The 17,779-nt window shown below is 43.4% G+C and overlaps 1 protein-coding gene across 3 annotated transcripts in view; it reads right to left on the bottom strand.

Annotated features, from left to right (window-relative positions):
- The window catches only part of ddah1 (dimethylarginine dimethylaminohydrolase 1), a 92,177-nt gene that overhangs the window by 71,286 nt on the left and 3,112 nt on the right, over positions 1-17,779 (bottom strand). Inside the window, exon 2 of one of the 3 annotated variants that reach the window (XM_084355681.1) lies at positions 13,604-13,930. The exons of 1 other annotated variant lie outside the window; for it this stretch is intronic. In XM_084355681.1, coding sequence (XP_084211807.1) covers positions 13,604-13,897 — 294 coding nt within the window. In that variant the 5' untranslated portion in view covers positions 13,898-13,930. Of the gene's footprint in view, positions 1-13,603; positions 14,529-17,779 lie in introns of those variants that run through there. One more of the 3 variants, XM_084355680.1, reaches the window with a different exon arrangement.

Below are 17,779 nucleotides of genomic sequence, written 5' to 3' on the forward strand. Positions count from 1 at the left end.
GCGTGCTGCACAGACAAATCGCTTCATGTTCCCGTCAGAAAGATCATTTTGAAACAATATTGGCTGTGTGTTCTGAGCAGATGTGAAAACAGTGGTTTTGCCTGGGCAGTGATCTGAAGGCTTCGCATTTTCAACAGACACCGCTACCTAGGTGTACAAAATATGAGTGAGCCTTGCTTTAGCTTGTCCTCCCAGGACGCCATCCAACAGCGAGACATGAAATTGACATGATTGAGTGTGTGCATGCTGTCTGAGAAAAGAAGACGGATGAGTGAAACGCAGGTCTGCAGGTGAGGGTGTTTCTATGTGTGGAATTTAGTGCACGTTCGTATGCATGCCACTATGTGTTAGCTCTGTTGGCACGTCTCCGTTTGTTTTCCATTGTTTGAACGGAGGATAGTTATACTGTGAATGAGTAAAAGGGTGAGCGGGGGCAGTTTATTTTAAGGTCCGTGTTGAAACGGATGTGGGCATCGTAGCAGCGTGTCGTGTGCGTCAGGGGTCTGGTTCACGCCGGCTTTATCTTGACATGTAAATACAAAACCCAGCCCCTCCGAGCAATGTGAGGCGAAGTGGTGAATGGTTTATAATTTGCTCCATGTCGCTGAGGCAGACCAACTGACATGGAGGGCCTTAAGTTACAGTAGCACTTGGAGGAATTTCCCAAGGGAAAGTGTGACAAATAACTTGAGTTTGAAATCCTTAATTTAAAACTTCAGCTCTGACTTATTTCCCCTTGCTTTTACACTGACAATAAAATTGGTCTTGTTCAATATTTCATCGCTTACTTCACTCTCGATGTAGCTCCAAGTCACCAGAAGCACTGCTCTGTTCCGCACAGACACACAGCAGCAAAACCCAAAACAGTTTCACCCATGTTCTTTCGACACTGCACTGAGCACTGCCGTCACTACACGTCTGAGTCGTGTGCAGAATTAGATTATTTCAACTAGCATGAGCTCATCGGAAAGTAGACGATGTAAGTAAGTAGTCTGATGTTGGGTTCCTTTGATGCTTTAGTCTAAAGTGTCAACTGGGGAAAACGCAATCACGTCAACCTCCTGGTGATAATTACAAGTAGGATATGAGGATTGTTTTGACAGGCTCGCACCTGCGGTCGCACGACACATTTCACTTTTCAGTGACCTGCCCAGGCTACTTTAATGGATACACCAATTCATTAACACATTGTCGTCCAACAGCAAATCACACCAGCATTTTAGCACCAGCAGTGCTCCGCACACAGATATTTTTCTTGGGCAGTCCACACAGGTATATTAGCATCCACCCAAGTATGTCTGGCGACTCATTTTAGCGTTTTATACTTGTATTTGTTTTATCCGTCTGAGAGAACGACGCCATCCGCGATCGAGCTCCTCTCTGGTATTAAATCCCTCCTGTAAACACACTTGTTGTTGTGATGCGACCCCCCCTACTGAATGTAGGCCTACTTATGCTGTTGTTTTGTTCAAACCTCACGTTTGGTGCATGTGGTTTTGATCGGCTACATAATTAACAAGCTTCCTCCACACATAGCTCACCTGCTGTTATGACAACAGCAATGTGGGTGAAAAAATACCAAATGCAAGGTTTAGTTTTTTGGGCGACTTTATTGAACTTAGTGCTGACGAAGAAAGCAGATAAAGTTGTTGGTAGAGAGGCTGTTGAGACGGTTGTTGTTTGGTGGCAGCAGAGATTAAACTGCATTCAACCATAACTGCCAGCTGGACTGATAGGAGAGACTGATGGCTGTGGCCTGCAGATTGTAAGAGATCCTTTTTGTCTCTGAACCTCCAGTAACGAGGTTGATGTTGACAGTTTGCGTCTGTCAGGGAGTGTGTTGTTTTTTAAGAGTGAGGACAAAAGGGAGAGGGCGAGAGTGAGAAGTCAGAGAGTAACAGAGGGAGAAGAGAGACAGGAAGTAGAGAGTAAGATTATAAGAGCGTGCATAGATTCATCTCAATTAGTCTTGATTGCTTTCTGCTGTGTTTTCAGAGTGCAATAAAATGTGGCAGAAGCAATCATGGTATTACCAGTGACGTATTTGTTTAATGCGAGGTCCACTGCTAGGTAAATAAATTAAATGCTACTGTATCCACTGAGTCCAGAGTATTAGAGGTCATTGTTGCATAACCTGCCTTTAAACAACATCAGACAGTGCTGTTTTAACAAAATAAATACGGCCATAATCTTCTGTTTGAGAACTCACAAAGCATCAGTATCTCTTCAGCAATGAATGGTCTGTCTTGCACTCAGGGAGGTTGTGGGTTTATATATTCATTCTCATGAACACTGGAATCAAAGGTTGACGAGGCCGCCCTCCAGACTTGATGACATAACAAGGCCTGAGATGTAGAGGACTGAATGCAATCACTTCCAATCACGGGTTAAACATCACATAAACAACCGGCTCCACAACACAAGGGCAAGAGTGCCCATACTTTGAATACAATACAAACATCCTTGGATAAGTTATGTTATGTTTAAGGATTTCATCTTGACATATCATTTAATTTAGATGTGTCTCTGGGAGAGAGGTCTCCCCAAAAAATCTCCTGTGTCAGGCTACTTAACTCTGTGTTTTCCCTATAGTGGATCTGATTCAGACAGCAGACAAAAGCTGGACTGAAGGGAGGAACAGAAGAAAAGCATAACATTTTATTAGAAATTAACTTCTAACCCCGGACCTCCCGGCGAAAAAAAGGGGTTTTGTCTCAGCTTATGCGGCGCCCTCTCTGACCTGACAGCGTGACTTTTCTCAGCACCAGCGCCTGGCCCACTTCCTGTGTCTTCCGCTGCTCGGTCTCACATACCAAACCAGACATTCACACACCCACGGTGACGGCTGAGCGTGACCCGGTCATCAGCAAGGCTGAGAGGAGTTCCTGTTCACAAGTGTGCCGCAGCTGTCTCGCAGGCTGCTGGTTTGGCGGGTTCGCGGTGGGTGAACCCGTGGCCAAAAAGGGGGCAGGGTCCGAGGTGACGGCAGGGCGGAGGGAGAGCTGTCTGGTCTTTACACAACACTTCCTGGTACACATGAGAAGCAAAGTCCTGGCACGTGTTGACCAACCCACACAGGACACTTTGTAATGATGCTAAAACAAGAAAAAACGGACCGGAAATGAGTTGCACCTGCTATTTGGAAACTCATGAATGTAAAGTCAAAATTAGCTTGTTTCAAAACAGCAATTTAGCAGGTGACACGACTCACAAACTAAATATGTTAGTGTAAATTAGAAGCTTGAACACATCTGTCCAAGTTGAGTGCAAGCTAATGTTAGTTTTGTCCATTAGCTCAGTTAGCTACACTACAGTTACACCTAGCAGTTGCGGGTGTAAACGAACCTCTACGTGAGAACTATTTCCATCATCTGATTATTCCTGTTTTAACCCTTATATTTTGACATGAGTTGTAGTAAGTTGTAGAAGTACCTCAAAAGTATGAAAAGCTAGGTTAAGATGTTTCTGCAAAGACCTACTTCACTGCTGTGCTCAATGTGTTTTCAATACGAGTACATGTTCATGCCAACAAAAGATAACTAGCAGCAAAGGAATTTACTGCTGCTATCATCATATTACTGGAAATATAAGTTATGTTTCCTGTATTGAAAGCAGGCTAACCTTTATCGATCAGTCAGAGAGATTCTAAATTGTTTTACTGGCCATCTGTACTGTCGAGTGGTCGATTCATGGGAACAGTGATCCTGAATTTCAGGTTTTAAATGTAAATGTAATCAGGTTAACCTCAGAAGACCTTATCATTGGTAAGAGATTGAATCACACCGAGGATGGGAGAGGCAGCAGCACTGCCATGTTACCGATGAACACGCCAGACGAGGAGTCAGACAGACAAACAGTGACAGGAAGGGCAGGTTAAATGTGGTAGGAATGTGACAGACAGTTGGGGAAGGCACGTTGACCCCATCCCACATGCTACTTGGCGGGTTCCAGGTGTCTCACCCTCCTCCCCCGTTCACACGCGGATGTCAAGCCTCCCTGAAGGAAACCAGGTCGGTTCCGTTGTGGAAGTCATATAAGAGCGGGGAGGACGGCGAGGAATCTGCATCTGCAGGCCGTCTAGTCAAAACAAGGCTTCTGTGCTGTCTGGTGTTAGTTTGGGGGCAGCTACGTGAGGCCTGACCAGAGAGGGGCCCGCACGGACATAAACTGCGAGGCCTGAACCTAAATATTACGTCTATAAAAACATGACCTAAATACTGTGTCTGTGGAGTAGGATTTTCCATCTGGACTCCAGACTTGAATTGACACCCGGGCCTTTTACACTTGTTATGACACATTTTAGCACCTTTTAAAGACCATTATTTTCCAGGCTCAGTAAGCTTAACTTACAGTAACTGCTTACATTATAAAGATACAGTAAGCATTAGCCGGCACTTCCAGAAGAGGTAATGGCTATACTTCAAGCCATCAGTGTCTGAGCACTACCAGTAAAAAGGTTGCAGGTATGATGAGCACTTCATTTAATTATCCATTCAGTTGATAAAGATAAAATCACACATCACCGCTCTGATCACTTGTCTTTAACTCGGGTCTTTTTGCTTCAGTGAAAGAGTGTCAGGCAAGTAAAATGTAAGAGTGGAGGATTAAAAATGGATTTTCTTTTTAGGAAATTAAGTTTGCCTTCACTCTACAATGTAGAAACTGCCAGCACACCTGAGCTTCAGGATATGAAAATGATGAAAAAAGTCACCCAACTGCAGCTACTGGGAGACAGCTTGAATTATATGAAGCAGTTAATGAAAGTTTAGCAAAATCACTTCTTGTCAGGGCTGCCGGATTGAGAGTCGAGTCTATTCTTGACCAACGACACTGCAAAAACAATAGTGCAAAAGTTCAAAATGCTGTACTTCTCAACAACAAAAAATTCTTGTTAAAGCATATCTAAGCCCTCATAAATCTCACCAGAGGAATTCATCTGCTCCAATATTTTTATATCTTTCTCAAGTTTTAAAGTTTAAAGACATAAAACAATGATGTGGGAGAATCTGGCCCACTCTCATTTCTGATGTTGCTTCACTTTGTTGTTAAGTGTGCTGTGAAAATGTCATTGATCCACTGGGTAATGGGACCGTAAATCATATCTATTGAGATGAAGTTAGATGGAGTTGGCACTGTCAGGCAGAAATGTGAAGCCACGATCAGAATTTATCGAGTGTTTTCAGCCATGATAAATGCACTTCTGCTCTGAGATACTTGAATGACACCTGCCCCCATTTCTACAGATATAACCAGCTATCAAGCAAGACTATCACGACTTGGTAAATCTCTTGCAAAAAAGATATTCTCTCCATAAGTTGTGTCATCAAACAGCTTTGGAGGTGGTGGAGTGTCACGGTGAAGCTTGTGTTTATGCAGATAAGACAGTGAAGTGCAATGTTGAACTACTTTTGGCTTGAAATTGGGACTGCCCTTTTCCCTGCTCTGACCACAGCCTCTTACAAAAGCAAGCACAAAGAGCAGCTTCTGCGGCTTTAGCTGGTAAAGGCACACATACTGACCTTTTTCAACAACAACAAAAAAAAATATGACAGAGTTTGGGTTAGGTGAACTGGCACTTTAACCGCCCCATCTGAATGTGGAGGAGCAGCAGAGTGACTGCGATTCCTCAGCTGTTCACTCTGTCACAGTGAGTGAACCCAGATATCCTGTGGAGAAAACTCATTTTTGGCCACTTGTGTCCAACATCTCTCCGTTCCAGATACAAGCTCGTGACCACAGAGAGAGTGAAGATGGTAAGCTCTCAGAAAATGACACAGCAGAATTGTAGTTTACCTTCTGATACATTTCCCTTCAAAAATGCAAATATTTACTAAAACAGATTAATCAAGGAGCAATACAATCATTGTGCTACCATGACCAGATAGGGACAGGGACAAGGATTCAAAATGATCCGTCACCAGCTTCCCACCAGAGACAACAAATTCCCATTATGTAACATGAGGCTCACACTCGAGGACTGAAGCCCTGATTTTCAGCTTGCCAACAGTCTTTGGAAGTCGACAACAAAAGGCCCCAAATCAGAGGCGATTCAGCGTTTCACTTTTATTTGTGAACTAGGAACTAGCGGGTAAACAATTACCTGTATCTGTGCACCCAACCAAAGTATTAAATTAAAACTATTTACAGAACTTCTTCAGAATGGAGCTTCAGATAAATTTTTTTCATCACAAGAGTAAGTGAACTATTTACAGAACTAATATTATGAACAGTCTGAATGAACAGACTTCAGTCAGCTTCCAAATAAAGATTTTCCTTCATCACGAATATGAAAATGTACTCATTTTACCTGGGTAATATTCACACTTGCATAAAGTATATTATCTGTACCAAATACTCAATTAACCTGAGTATTTGCTCAACCCAAGTGTGAATTGTTGAAAGATGCGATTTGAGCGCTCGCCGCAAGCTTGCTGATGCCTCGCAGACACCTGAAAGATATCAAGCAGGCTAAATATCTTGTCGTGTCAGGGACAGGGATGGGTCAGGGACCACTGCAACGAGCTACAGTTCATGAGAGCAGACATGAGCTGAGGGACGGTAGCGCTGGGAGCTGTGAATGAGGGACAGAAGAGCACCGAAGCAGCAGCCAGAAATGACATGCAAAATGTCTCAGTAGTAGTTTTGAGATAGACAGATAGACTTGTGTGGGATTCCTCCTGGTGAAAGATCTTGTAGATCTGGCCTCGGCTGCTGATCAGTTATGTTGTGTACAACAAAGTTGTGAAGTTTGAGCAGTACAGCAATCTGACATTAACTGACTCTAAGAACTGTCCCATTAGTTCAGACTGAGCTGCAGTGAAGGAACACCTAAAATTCCCCTGATCTGTGAGTCGACCTCGTGTAGAGACACCTGAATTCCTTTACCTGAGTTGCTGCTGAAAAACTATCAATAAAGTATGCAAGCAGGCAAAAACATGTGGGTTTTGATTGGCACAAGGAGTGCCAGCAGTTCAAAACTTGCATCAGAGCATCTACAGGGAGCGGTGACGACACTCACAAAACCTTCAACGAGCGTAACAATAAAATTGACGGTGAAGTCAGCCACGTCAGGTCTGCAGCGCACTCACTTCCTACCTGCCAGACATCAATACTCGAGGACATTTTTAATTAGAGCATTAACAGGCTGCTTCATTCACTCTTCTGAATTTATGGACGAGGTGTTCTGACAGTCAAGGTTACCGAATGGGAAGCTTGGCAACATCTTCTACTCTGCAAACACTGATTAAGGTCAGGAGGGTTGACTGAAAAAAACATAAACGTTGTGAGCAGGCCAACAAAGTCAACAGTCAGTCATTATGTTCATCCAGAACACATCCAGGTGAGACACTTTGTTTGTGGCTGTCGGATCATCTAGTGGGAGTCTTTAAAGCACAAGGAGTGAATATTTAACACAAACCACTGAACACCTAAATATTGCTGTTGGTACACACTTGAGACTTGGGTTGGATGAAACGTTCTCTCTGACTACTAAGCTTGTGACAACACTGGTAATACTCAATTTACTCAGACTTTGTACAAGAAAAGATGCTCACTGACTGCTAATGCAAACCAAACATTTCCTAATGCTCCTGCTTCACATTACAATCATTTAACTGGTGAAACACAAGTTGGCTTTAATTTTGAAGGAGGCTAATTTAGAGGAAATTCAATGTGTTCACGTCTAGAGAGTCAAACGATGGTCATTTTCAGTATTTGTTGACAGCTGATGAATTTTAAATACGTCAGGGACTAGTTTTATTCAGTCTGCGGGAGTAATGGAACGGGAAGGAGCTTTTAGATGAAGAGCTGTAGGCAACAGGCTGCACGCCTCAGATAACCGACTCCTTTTCCCTTTTTAACGTTAGCAGGTTCACTATTAGCAAATCCAAAATACGGCCAAATAGGCTTTTGCTTTGACAACAAATCCTCTGCCAGCATCTTGTTGGTCAACTCTCCTTACTCTCACATGTGATAAGCGAAATGTGGCTTGTGTTGCAACTCTGCTGCTGCACAAACAAATGCAGCAGTTTGTAATTGTAGCGTCCGTCGTACGACTGAGTATTGATTAGAAAAGCAAAATGATGTGGGGGGGGGGGGGGGGGGGGGCAAGTAATGTAATTGGTGTATGTTCGACCACCATGTAACTACGGGATAAGGGTAGACTGATTATTGGGCCAATATTCAGCTTTTTCTGATTATATATATATATATATATACACACACACACACACACACACATACTGCTGAATATCGGCCCCAAACATCCTTTTTCAGTCTCCATTCTAATAATCGGTATTGGTCCTGAAAAAGCCATATCAGTCAACCCCTACTCCGGGAACATCGACTATCGCGGCAAGCCTACTTAAGACCCAACTCTAAATACTGGATGGTGCGTGACAGCACAAACAACAGCTGTGAACACTACAGCAGTGAAGTGGCGAGGACCACGGCCAATCAGTTAACACCATTAACAATCATCACCAGTCTGCCTGACCAAAATGTTTAAAACATTTAGAAAGTTGAATTTGACGCAAAGCAAGGCCCACATTTAATATCAGTCTGAAAACTCTAAATGTGCACGATCACATGTGCTTGAAACGGACAGCGGGTTAGTCCCTTTGCCCTGTGACCACACAGCACAAAGTGGCTGTGTACAATACCAAAACACTGTAGGCTGTCTAATTAAAAACAGAAAAAATGCATCCATGACACATGGTGCCACAGAAGACATTAAAAGCTCCTAATAGCATTTGAGAAATGTGTTCCTGTCAGCCCTGAGAGACGATTTCTTTTTATCTCAACTCTCTCAAAGCTTTCCATTGTGTGAATAATTTGGTGTCTCATCTTATCACAAAGGAACTACGGCATATAATAACAGCGGTTTTACTTTCAGGCCATTTTTCATTACGTGTCCTAAATGGGTTCGCAATAAGCAGAGAGGTAAAGGTCATCTGACAATGTGCAGCTCAGCATTCAGCTGGGTGAACAATTTCAGCTTATCAAGCTAATGTTTGGTATTATGGAATAATTAACTTGGCTGGCTCCTGGTTGGAGTGTTTTTAGACAATGCTGCAGTCTAGCCTGAATAATCATGCAGCCCATTAAGACAAGCATTTCCCTTAATAACAAAGCTTTTAAGCCACAGCCTAATGGACACGATTCCTGCAAGCTTCAAGAAATGTTTAAAAACGTATTCCGTTCCATATTGACTCATGGAGCTGAACGATTATGAACTCTGCAGTCATAAGTACAGTCCTGATCCGGGGAAGGCAGAGGGGAGAATGATCACACTGTGTGAAACATAGTAAATCTCTCCTCTACAAGACGATTAGAGCAGCAGGAGGAAGGGGAACTGATGGATGAGGCCAATAGACCAAAAACAAAATCTCACCACATTTAGAACAGACTAAAGTGATAAACAATAACAAGTGATTCCTCCCAACTCAGATAGCACCACTTCTGGGTTCCCACATCAGTTCTCCTGCTGCATTGCACAGCTGCACTCCAAAAACCTGCACCCCCCAATATCTGATCCAAAGATTTTAAGCACTTCTTCAGAACTTTTGTTGTCCCATGAATGTCGAAAGGACCTGGAGTCCAAAGTCCAACTGACTGCGCACATAACCATCCTGGTTAATGATAAAGTAAAGAGAGTTTATGATGTTTTTCACTAAATCAAGACTAGACACTAATTTACTTGCCCCTACAGTAAATTAACAACTGCGTGACTTCCTAAAATGACCAGCAATGACAAGGCTTTTCTTCTAGCTGCAACTGCACCCTGCCTCATACATCCCGGCCGTAAATTGGCAGCAACTAATGGAAGACTGAGAGGGCTGAAAATATGTGAATCGAGGCAGAGAAAACAGACAGAGCCCTGGCCAACCGTGCAGTAGGTAGAAAAGCCATTACCCTGATAGTCACTCATTAATCTTTTAGGTTAGAAAACAGACTCGCCCAATTAAAGTCGCCCAGGATGTTTGTTGATTCTTGAAAATAAAGCTTGCTCCTCTTGACTAACACCGAACGGGTAAGGCAGCTTTCAGACGCAGTCTGTTGGTGGCGGAGCCTCATTTACATGCAAGGTTGTTAAAATGTCAGAGGTAATTATGGGATGAAAATCAACCCCCACCATTCAATCACCAGTGAATGGGAGATGGTGATTATTTCAGCACAGCGTGTCTGAAGACTTACCGGCAGGGCCTTCAAACATGACGGTATAATTGTAACTGACCGAGCGAACGCAGGCAGGAAAAACACTCGTCATGACTACAGGAAGTGATTGATCACATAATTGCAGTTCACTTCCACCTCCATGAGCAAAACGATTTACTCTCAAGAGGGCTGATAAAAGACGAAAATGTGCTGTTTCCCATTTGCCAGAATGTCTCCGGTCAAAGAAGACGTACCTAATAATTACAGTACCATCTGCTCGTGGGTGAATAATCAGCCAGCGCTCACACACTGTACGTGTCTGCACTGTTTTTGAACTTACGACAACATTATCACATACATTATAATTATCTTGTGATATGTTAAACCTCAAGGTGTTTCGGCAGTATGACAGGTGAGAGACGTGCTCCTGCATTACTGATAGCTGCACTTTATCTGTTGCCATGGGAGCTGTGAAAAGTAGTATGGGCAGACCTTAAGAAAACTTTTACCACACTGAGAGGTGTTCTCAGAGTGATCTTGCATCTCCTGCGTCACAAGGAAAAAGGAACACCATTTCAGGTTTTATAGCCATCATAACTGTAATGTTAAAGTGGCAATAGACAACTTTTTCTTTAACTTCTCATTCTGAAGTAAATACTGATTGCACAGTGTAATGGTTGTAGAGAAAGGACATCATCAGTATAGATTGGTTCCCTGTAAATGTGCTTTCACTCGGCTATTCAGTCGGCTACCGGGCTAGATTTTTCCTGGAAAAAGGAAAGTCACATTACAGCGTGAAGGAAGCGCAACGTTCATTGCGCAACCAAAACAGGAGAAGGCATTTGCTGTCATTATCCTCGGGTAACCATGGAACAACTGTAATGATTATGGAAACTTCAGCTCCAACAGAAAACAAACCAGAGTGAAAGACAGGGATAGAGACTGAGGTACAACGAGAGTGAAAGGACGGCTATTCACTCGATGGAGAGCGCTCCAGGGTTGTGTCAAAGTCTGTTCCCTTGAAGCGGCATTCTTTCCTCTAGATCAGAAGTAACAAAACCTGCCTACTTATGCATTCAACGAGGTGTTTAACTCGCTTTGCCTTTTCAAAGCACTGAGATCAGGGTTTTTAGGTCAAATTGGGATTCACGGTTAATTTTTGCTCAACTCAAGTGCCAGAATACATTTTTGCTTAGTACGTTTCTGCAAAGCCACAGATAAGTTCAAACTGAGCGTTTCGTTATGTTGCAACTTTATGTTTGTTAAGGTTGAATTTTCTCTTTCTCTCTTGCCACAACGCCGTGCTTATGCTCGGCTTAAGTTTAAGCACAAAAACACTTGATTAGGGTTAGGAAAACATCCTGGTTTGGTTTAAAGTACATGTTTTGGTCGGATGGAGATGGTTCGACTTCTGGTGAAATCAAGGAGGTTTCAGTCGCCACGAAAATCACTGGAAACACCCCCAGGTGTCCTTAAACATATCCACTGGTGCGACTCAAACTGTGGCCATCTAGAATGCCACCTCCTGATGTGAAAGTCAACTAAAAGCTTTTAATGTGAATGTGACATGCCACGTTTGCGACACATGTCAACCTGGACGCATCTGTGGCTTGCAGAAACGTTAACTGCCAACATTATATACTGGCGACTGGGCCGTTTTTGCCAGGCTGCTAGCTGTAGCCATGTTGCTAACACTGTGGCGCCAATACTAATACAACAGGGAAATGCTAGGAGAGTTGAGAAGTTGTCTGTTTCTGCTTTAAAGAACGTGACGCATTGTGCTGCATTCAATCTGCGTTGTGAGAAACGGATCGAGTTTGGTCACAGCCATTGTTCTTCAGTTACAGCCAGAAAAAAAGGCACAAATGAAACAGGAACATGGTGCAGAGTATGATGACCATTATCAACAGCAAAATTACTGTTTCTCCTCAATCCCTTCAAACTTCTAACTGAACGCAATTGAGGAACAAAAGCCGTTAAACTTTTTGTTGTTTTATCAAGGGGAACACAAACTTACACAATAACAATGAAATCACTCTGAGACAATAAATGGTCATGCATTCACTGGGATCCAGCTGTGCTTTTAACATGTCCTGCTTTTGCAAACATATCATTTACGCTCTTGCACCTTCAGACGGTGCCAATCTCTCATTCATCCCAGCCGACAACTCCCATGAGCGGAAAACGGGGCGAGAAACTAAACCTCTGCTATCTCCGTATGAAATATGAAAAATTTCACAATTTGAATGTGAGAGAGGGTTTTGGCAGGGTCGCTGATGACGTGCGCACATGTGCATGCAAATGTAACTTGCAAGCGCGCTCGGCATAAATGAAACGCGGTGGCTGAAGGTGGCAGCTCCGAGCTTTTCAATCAATAACCCTGCTGCCAGTGAGGCTGGGGGACCATTAGCACCAGTGAGCCAAGTAAAGTGACTGTGATGTGAAATGACAGGGGCTTTCACAGAAGCCGTCCTACCGTTTCCCTCATTGTCATTCTCTCTCTCTCTCACACTCACACAAACATGCACGCACGCGCACACACACACACACACACACACACACACACACACACACACACACACACACACACAGAGCTACTCCACATTGCAGCTACCCTCACTAGGCAACCCAATACACTCATGCTGTTGTTTTGTTTCCCAAAAATGGCTCGATTCATACATTTCAGCAGCCATAAAGCTCCTCGCTTCCTAAAATACATGTCTTTAATCTTCAGGTCATGATCCTTATCATTCAGTTGCTGCCTGAGTTATGAAGTAAGACCTTCTAGGATGCTTTGAACGCAACCCATGGATTCCACTGACAGCCTACATACGTTATGAAGTGAGAACTGACAACAAATCGTGCAGAAGTTAACAAGAAAGCTGCACTGAATGGACTCTGAACTCATTTTCAAACTGTCACCTAAATGTGAAAATCTTACGTGGTAAAAAAAAAATGCATTGTCTCTCTGAAATGGGCGTTGCCTCGCACCTAATCACCATATCTCTTTGTATAGGCTGGTTGCACAATATGGTTAGTGTGTGATCCCCATACGGCACACACAGCTCGCACAGATGCAGGCCTCCTGCAGAGTGGATCATTCACAAACTTAACTTTCACACATCTTCTGCAGGATTTCATTTGTCAGCACACAGCTGCAGTGGACGTTAATTGAGCTGATGTTGAATAACAAAGACTTCCAGGAGGAAACTGTTGCTTTGTACAATGAACATAACTGATGTTTGTGTTTAAATCCGTGCTGGTGATCACCTACAGGCTGTCACATGGATCAGCGCCTCCATATTTACCATTAAAGCGCGCGTACCTGCGCATAATTGCACGCCAAGTGAGCACAACAGGCAAATAAGAAGGGGGAGGACGCCTTCCTCTCCTCTTCCACATCAAACTTTTTATTTCTCCTATCGAACATATGCCGTCACTGTCCTACCTCTCTCCTCCTGCTCTCTGCCCCGGGTCTGGTGATGAGCGCCGTGTCACCGCACACCACGGCCGCGTCCTCCACGAACACGCAGTCGGGGAGCGACTCGTCCGCGGGGAGCTCGACCACCTCCAGCCCGAGCCTCGTCCGCAGGACCTCGACGTACGCCTCGTGCTCCCTCTGCGCCTTGGACAGGTCCACCTCCGCCTGGGTGCTCCGGAGCGCTTCTCCGGCCAGGGACGCCGGGACTCCCCGGACGACGGCGTGGGTGTAATGACCAAAACCTGCCATTAAACCAGCCATGTTTTGCTTTCCCTTCACTTGGCACGCTCAAATCTGGAGGAAAAAAAAAAGGACTGAAAAACACCCTGACAGACAAACTCAGCGAATGAATGAGAGAGAGTGCTATCAGTTAACCCGACGGTGCCCGGCTTTGCTTATTTGTTCCCTGTTAGTTTGTTGGGGTTGTATTCTTTATTTACAGTAGCCTGCTGCACACAGTGTCAGTCAGCCCTGCTCCAGTCTCCAGGCGAGCGACGGCGCTTCGGTGACGCGCACCGACCATCACGTGTAGCCGACGAGTCTGTCAGCCTGTCAGCGAGGCGTTCAGCCCAACAAGTGACAGTCCGAGGCACGCCGAACCTGTGGCTCAATCAATTTCACACTGGATCAGCACCGCAGAGCCTGCGAGTCCAAACTCTTTTCACGCTTGAAAAAGTGTCTTTGAGGAAGAAAAAATCTACAGAATATTAAATTCTCCACATCCCATAATGTTTCTCCTTATTCCTGTGGTCACTTATAGGATCAGTCAGACCTGAGATCAGTATTTCACAAGCACAAATGCAACATAAACAAAAAACAGTGTCTGCATTATAGTTTTGGAGTTTTCAGAGGAGAAAGATCTCAACTGGCTGATTGTTTTATCCCTAAAAAAACGAAATAAACAAACTCCCTTCATATTCATGACTGAATAAACTGAAAAAAACAAACTGACCTTTAAAGGTGCTATCTGTAAGAAAAGTCGATTTTTGAGCCTCATTCCCAACTTGTCAAAAACTTTGACGACGCTTTGGGTTTACAGGACGGGTCGGCCGCCATCCCAGTGTTAGTTTTTGACCTTTAAAGGTGCTTTTCTCACAAATAGCACCTTTTAAAGGACAACACAATTTCATACCGTTTTACTTTGTTTATATGTGGCGGACGCTGCCACCTTTCTAGCTTCAAAAGGTGTTCTGGGGACCTGAGAACAACATCATCAGCATCATTTACGCCGTTTTCTGTCAGATCAAACTATTAGCTGATTAATCATGATAATATTGGTCAGCTGCAGCCCCAGAATTATGATGTCTGTTGTTCCTCCACACAATTAAGCTGCATAATAATGAGATTTATATGATGCTTTTCAGAGTCAGTGTACTTTAAGTTGCTGGAATCTGCAACACATTAAAATGACTGATATCAAGAACATAAGAAAGCAGAGTTAGGGGTTGTGTTGGATGGATGGATAGATGGATGGATGGATGGATGGATGGATGGATGATGGATGGATGGATGGATGGATGGATGGATCTACGTCAAACTTTAGTGCCTGCAAAAAGGCAGCAAAAAGCTGACAGACACTTCCTAGACTCAAACAATAAGTAGATAGTCATGTATATATAGGTAATGGAAAAACGAATGTTTCCCAGAGTAAAAGGAGTGAGACTTTTCCCTAAAAATGGGAGAAATGGATGACATTCACTGCAAACAACAAGGATGTTGTTATATCTAAACTCTGCATGAAGCCAAGGACATAAGGACAGTAGAAAAATGATTCCCATGCTCTCATTGATTCAACTTTTAGACATAAAAAGTGACAAAGAGAGACTATAAGAACACATCTGTATTCTTGAACCTGAGTATTTGGAGACATATGTAACTGCTTCACTCTTGGCAGACCTCATGAAATAATGTACACAAACATCGAGGGGAAGGAATATATATCAAGGAGGATCTCTGCAGTGAGAGAAGAGTGTGAAAGGAAGAGCAGTGTTAGTGTGTGTGTGTATGGGAGGGGTGTTATATTCCCTATGGTGCCATCTAAGGAAGGTTCTGGGCCCGGTAAAGCTGTCTGAATGGATGGAATGTTTCTTCAGACGTCCCAGAAGCACATTCTTCCACCGCGGGACCTCGGTTTGTCTTTTCTTGTTCCAAATTCACTCAATTATCCCCGACTGCTCTAAACATTCCAGGACATTCCAGGAGCCCCACATTCCTTTTTCCACTCCGGCCAGGATCACCACCTACCACCACCAGCACCACCCTCCTCTAACACTAACACCTGCCCCCACCCAGATTTCTTCTTTTTTCTCTTTCCATCATTCCTCATCACGGACGGACGTGGCCCAAGAAAAGACCCTCTCTTTCTCTTCTCGCTCCATGCCGAGGAATTTGGGTTACTTTAGATGAAGGAAAGCCCTCATATTTTAAGCACACCTGGCTGGTACATTGTGCAGTTATAAAAAAAAATTAGTGAGTGAAAGCAGACACGATCCTCCAGCTGCGGACGAAGCGGCACCGAAAGCAGCACCTCTTATTTGTCTGCTGTGATTGGACTCATGATGAGATCCTCGGCGTCACAGACATGGTTGATTACACAGGTGCACAGAGCATATTTAACTCTAAGCGGTTTGGCACATTCATGAATCTAATTACCACAGAAAATAAAGACACCAGATGAAATGATAAAATTGCCATTTCTCATTGAAAATATTGTATTATGGGGGATTTTTTTCCGAAGGTGCAGTTGGGACCGATACAAGATCATTAAGAAGAAAGGATGCAGTGACATTTATCATCATGCACTATTGTTCACAACTAAAGAACATCTTAAAGGACCTTGGAGCCTTAAAGAGGCCTCCTGGGAAATGCCTTGTAGTTAAAGGAACACTTCACTCAAAAATTCAAATTCGAATTGAAAGTTCAGTCATTATCGACTCACCCACATGCCGATGGAGAATCGGGTGAAGTTTTGTAGTCCACAAAACATTTCTGGGGCTTCACAGCAACACAGCGCTGCAGCATTCTCCTCAACAACTGAAGAAGAGTAGTGTCAAGTATTTTCAAGTCCAAGAGACGTCACCAGTCGTTGGTGTCCAACGTGAGCTCCATGTCTTTTTTGATTTTATGAGTCAAGTCTCAAGTTATCAAATGTATGACTTCATTCTGACTAAGTCCAAGTCATGTCACTCGAATCCACGCCCTTTGCTATTGGGTAAGTCCTTTTTCGCATCAAATCCAACATATGCCGTCATGCTGCTGAAAATTCTTGCTACTGCACCAATTTTTTACAAATCCCACTGAAAATGGTTCCACTACTTACTTCTATCTGAGTAAAGTTTGGTTTACTGACTGTTTTTCAGTAAGAATGGGTTGACCATGACTGACAGGCTGTAAGGAAATCAAGTACTGAGGATTAACACAGTGATGATTTTGGTCTTTTCACAGGATTTTTTGACAATATGAAAAATATAAATCATCTCCGTCATCCTTGTCCTTTAAGTACTGATTCATATCGTACCAAGTATCTGAAAGTAGAGGGAAGCGGGTTGAGGGAACTGAGCCTATGAATAAAAAGCTAATTAAAACACTAAATCACTCCATAACTCCTGGAATGCACTGAGCTCCACAGATTGATAATGCTGTGTGAGAGTATCAGAGAGAGAATTTCCCCCTGAACGTATCTTTGCTATAATCAATTTAGACAGAAATGGCAGACATGTTTCCACACAATTACAGCAGGTAATTACATTTTTTGGCAGGGGAGGTACCTCTTTTGTCATTTTTTGACAGACCTGTAGATTCATCAGTCTTTTATGGTAAGGGATTCATATGTGAATAATAATGAACCTATTTCAGTGAGATTACTATGCTGTCTAACTCTGCTGCTTTGCATCACATTTCAAAAGCTTAAGCCGTGTTACACCGCATCTAAAAACAGGCTCTGTTTCATGGCAAAATGTGATATTGTGAGCGACGATCATAGCCTATAACTTTTCAGCGGTCAGCAAAGTTTACTGCTTGTCTTGCTTTCTTACCCCGAAGCCTGTCAAGTTCACACATCAACAGCTGATTGAGTTAATCCCTAATATATCAAGTTTAATACTAGGGAGAGACTTCGACAAGTCTGCTACACGGTTAGCTTCT

Source organism: Pagrus pagrus, assembly GCF_965226575.1.
Source record: "Pagrus pagrus genome assembly, chromosome: 6".
Lineage (NCBI taxonomy): Eukaryota > Metazoa > Chordata > Actinopteri > Spariformes > Sparidae > Pagrus > Pagrus pagrus.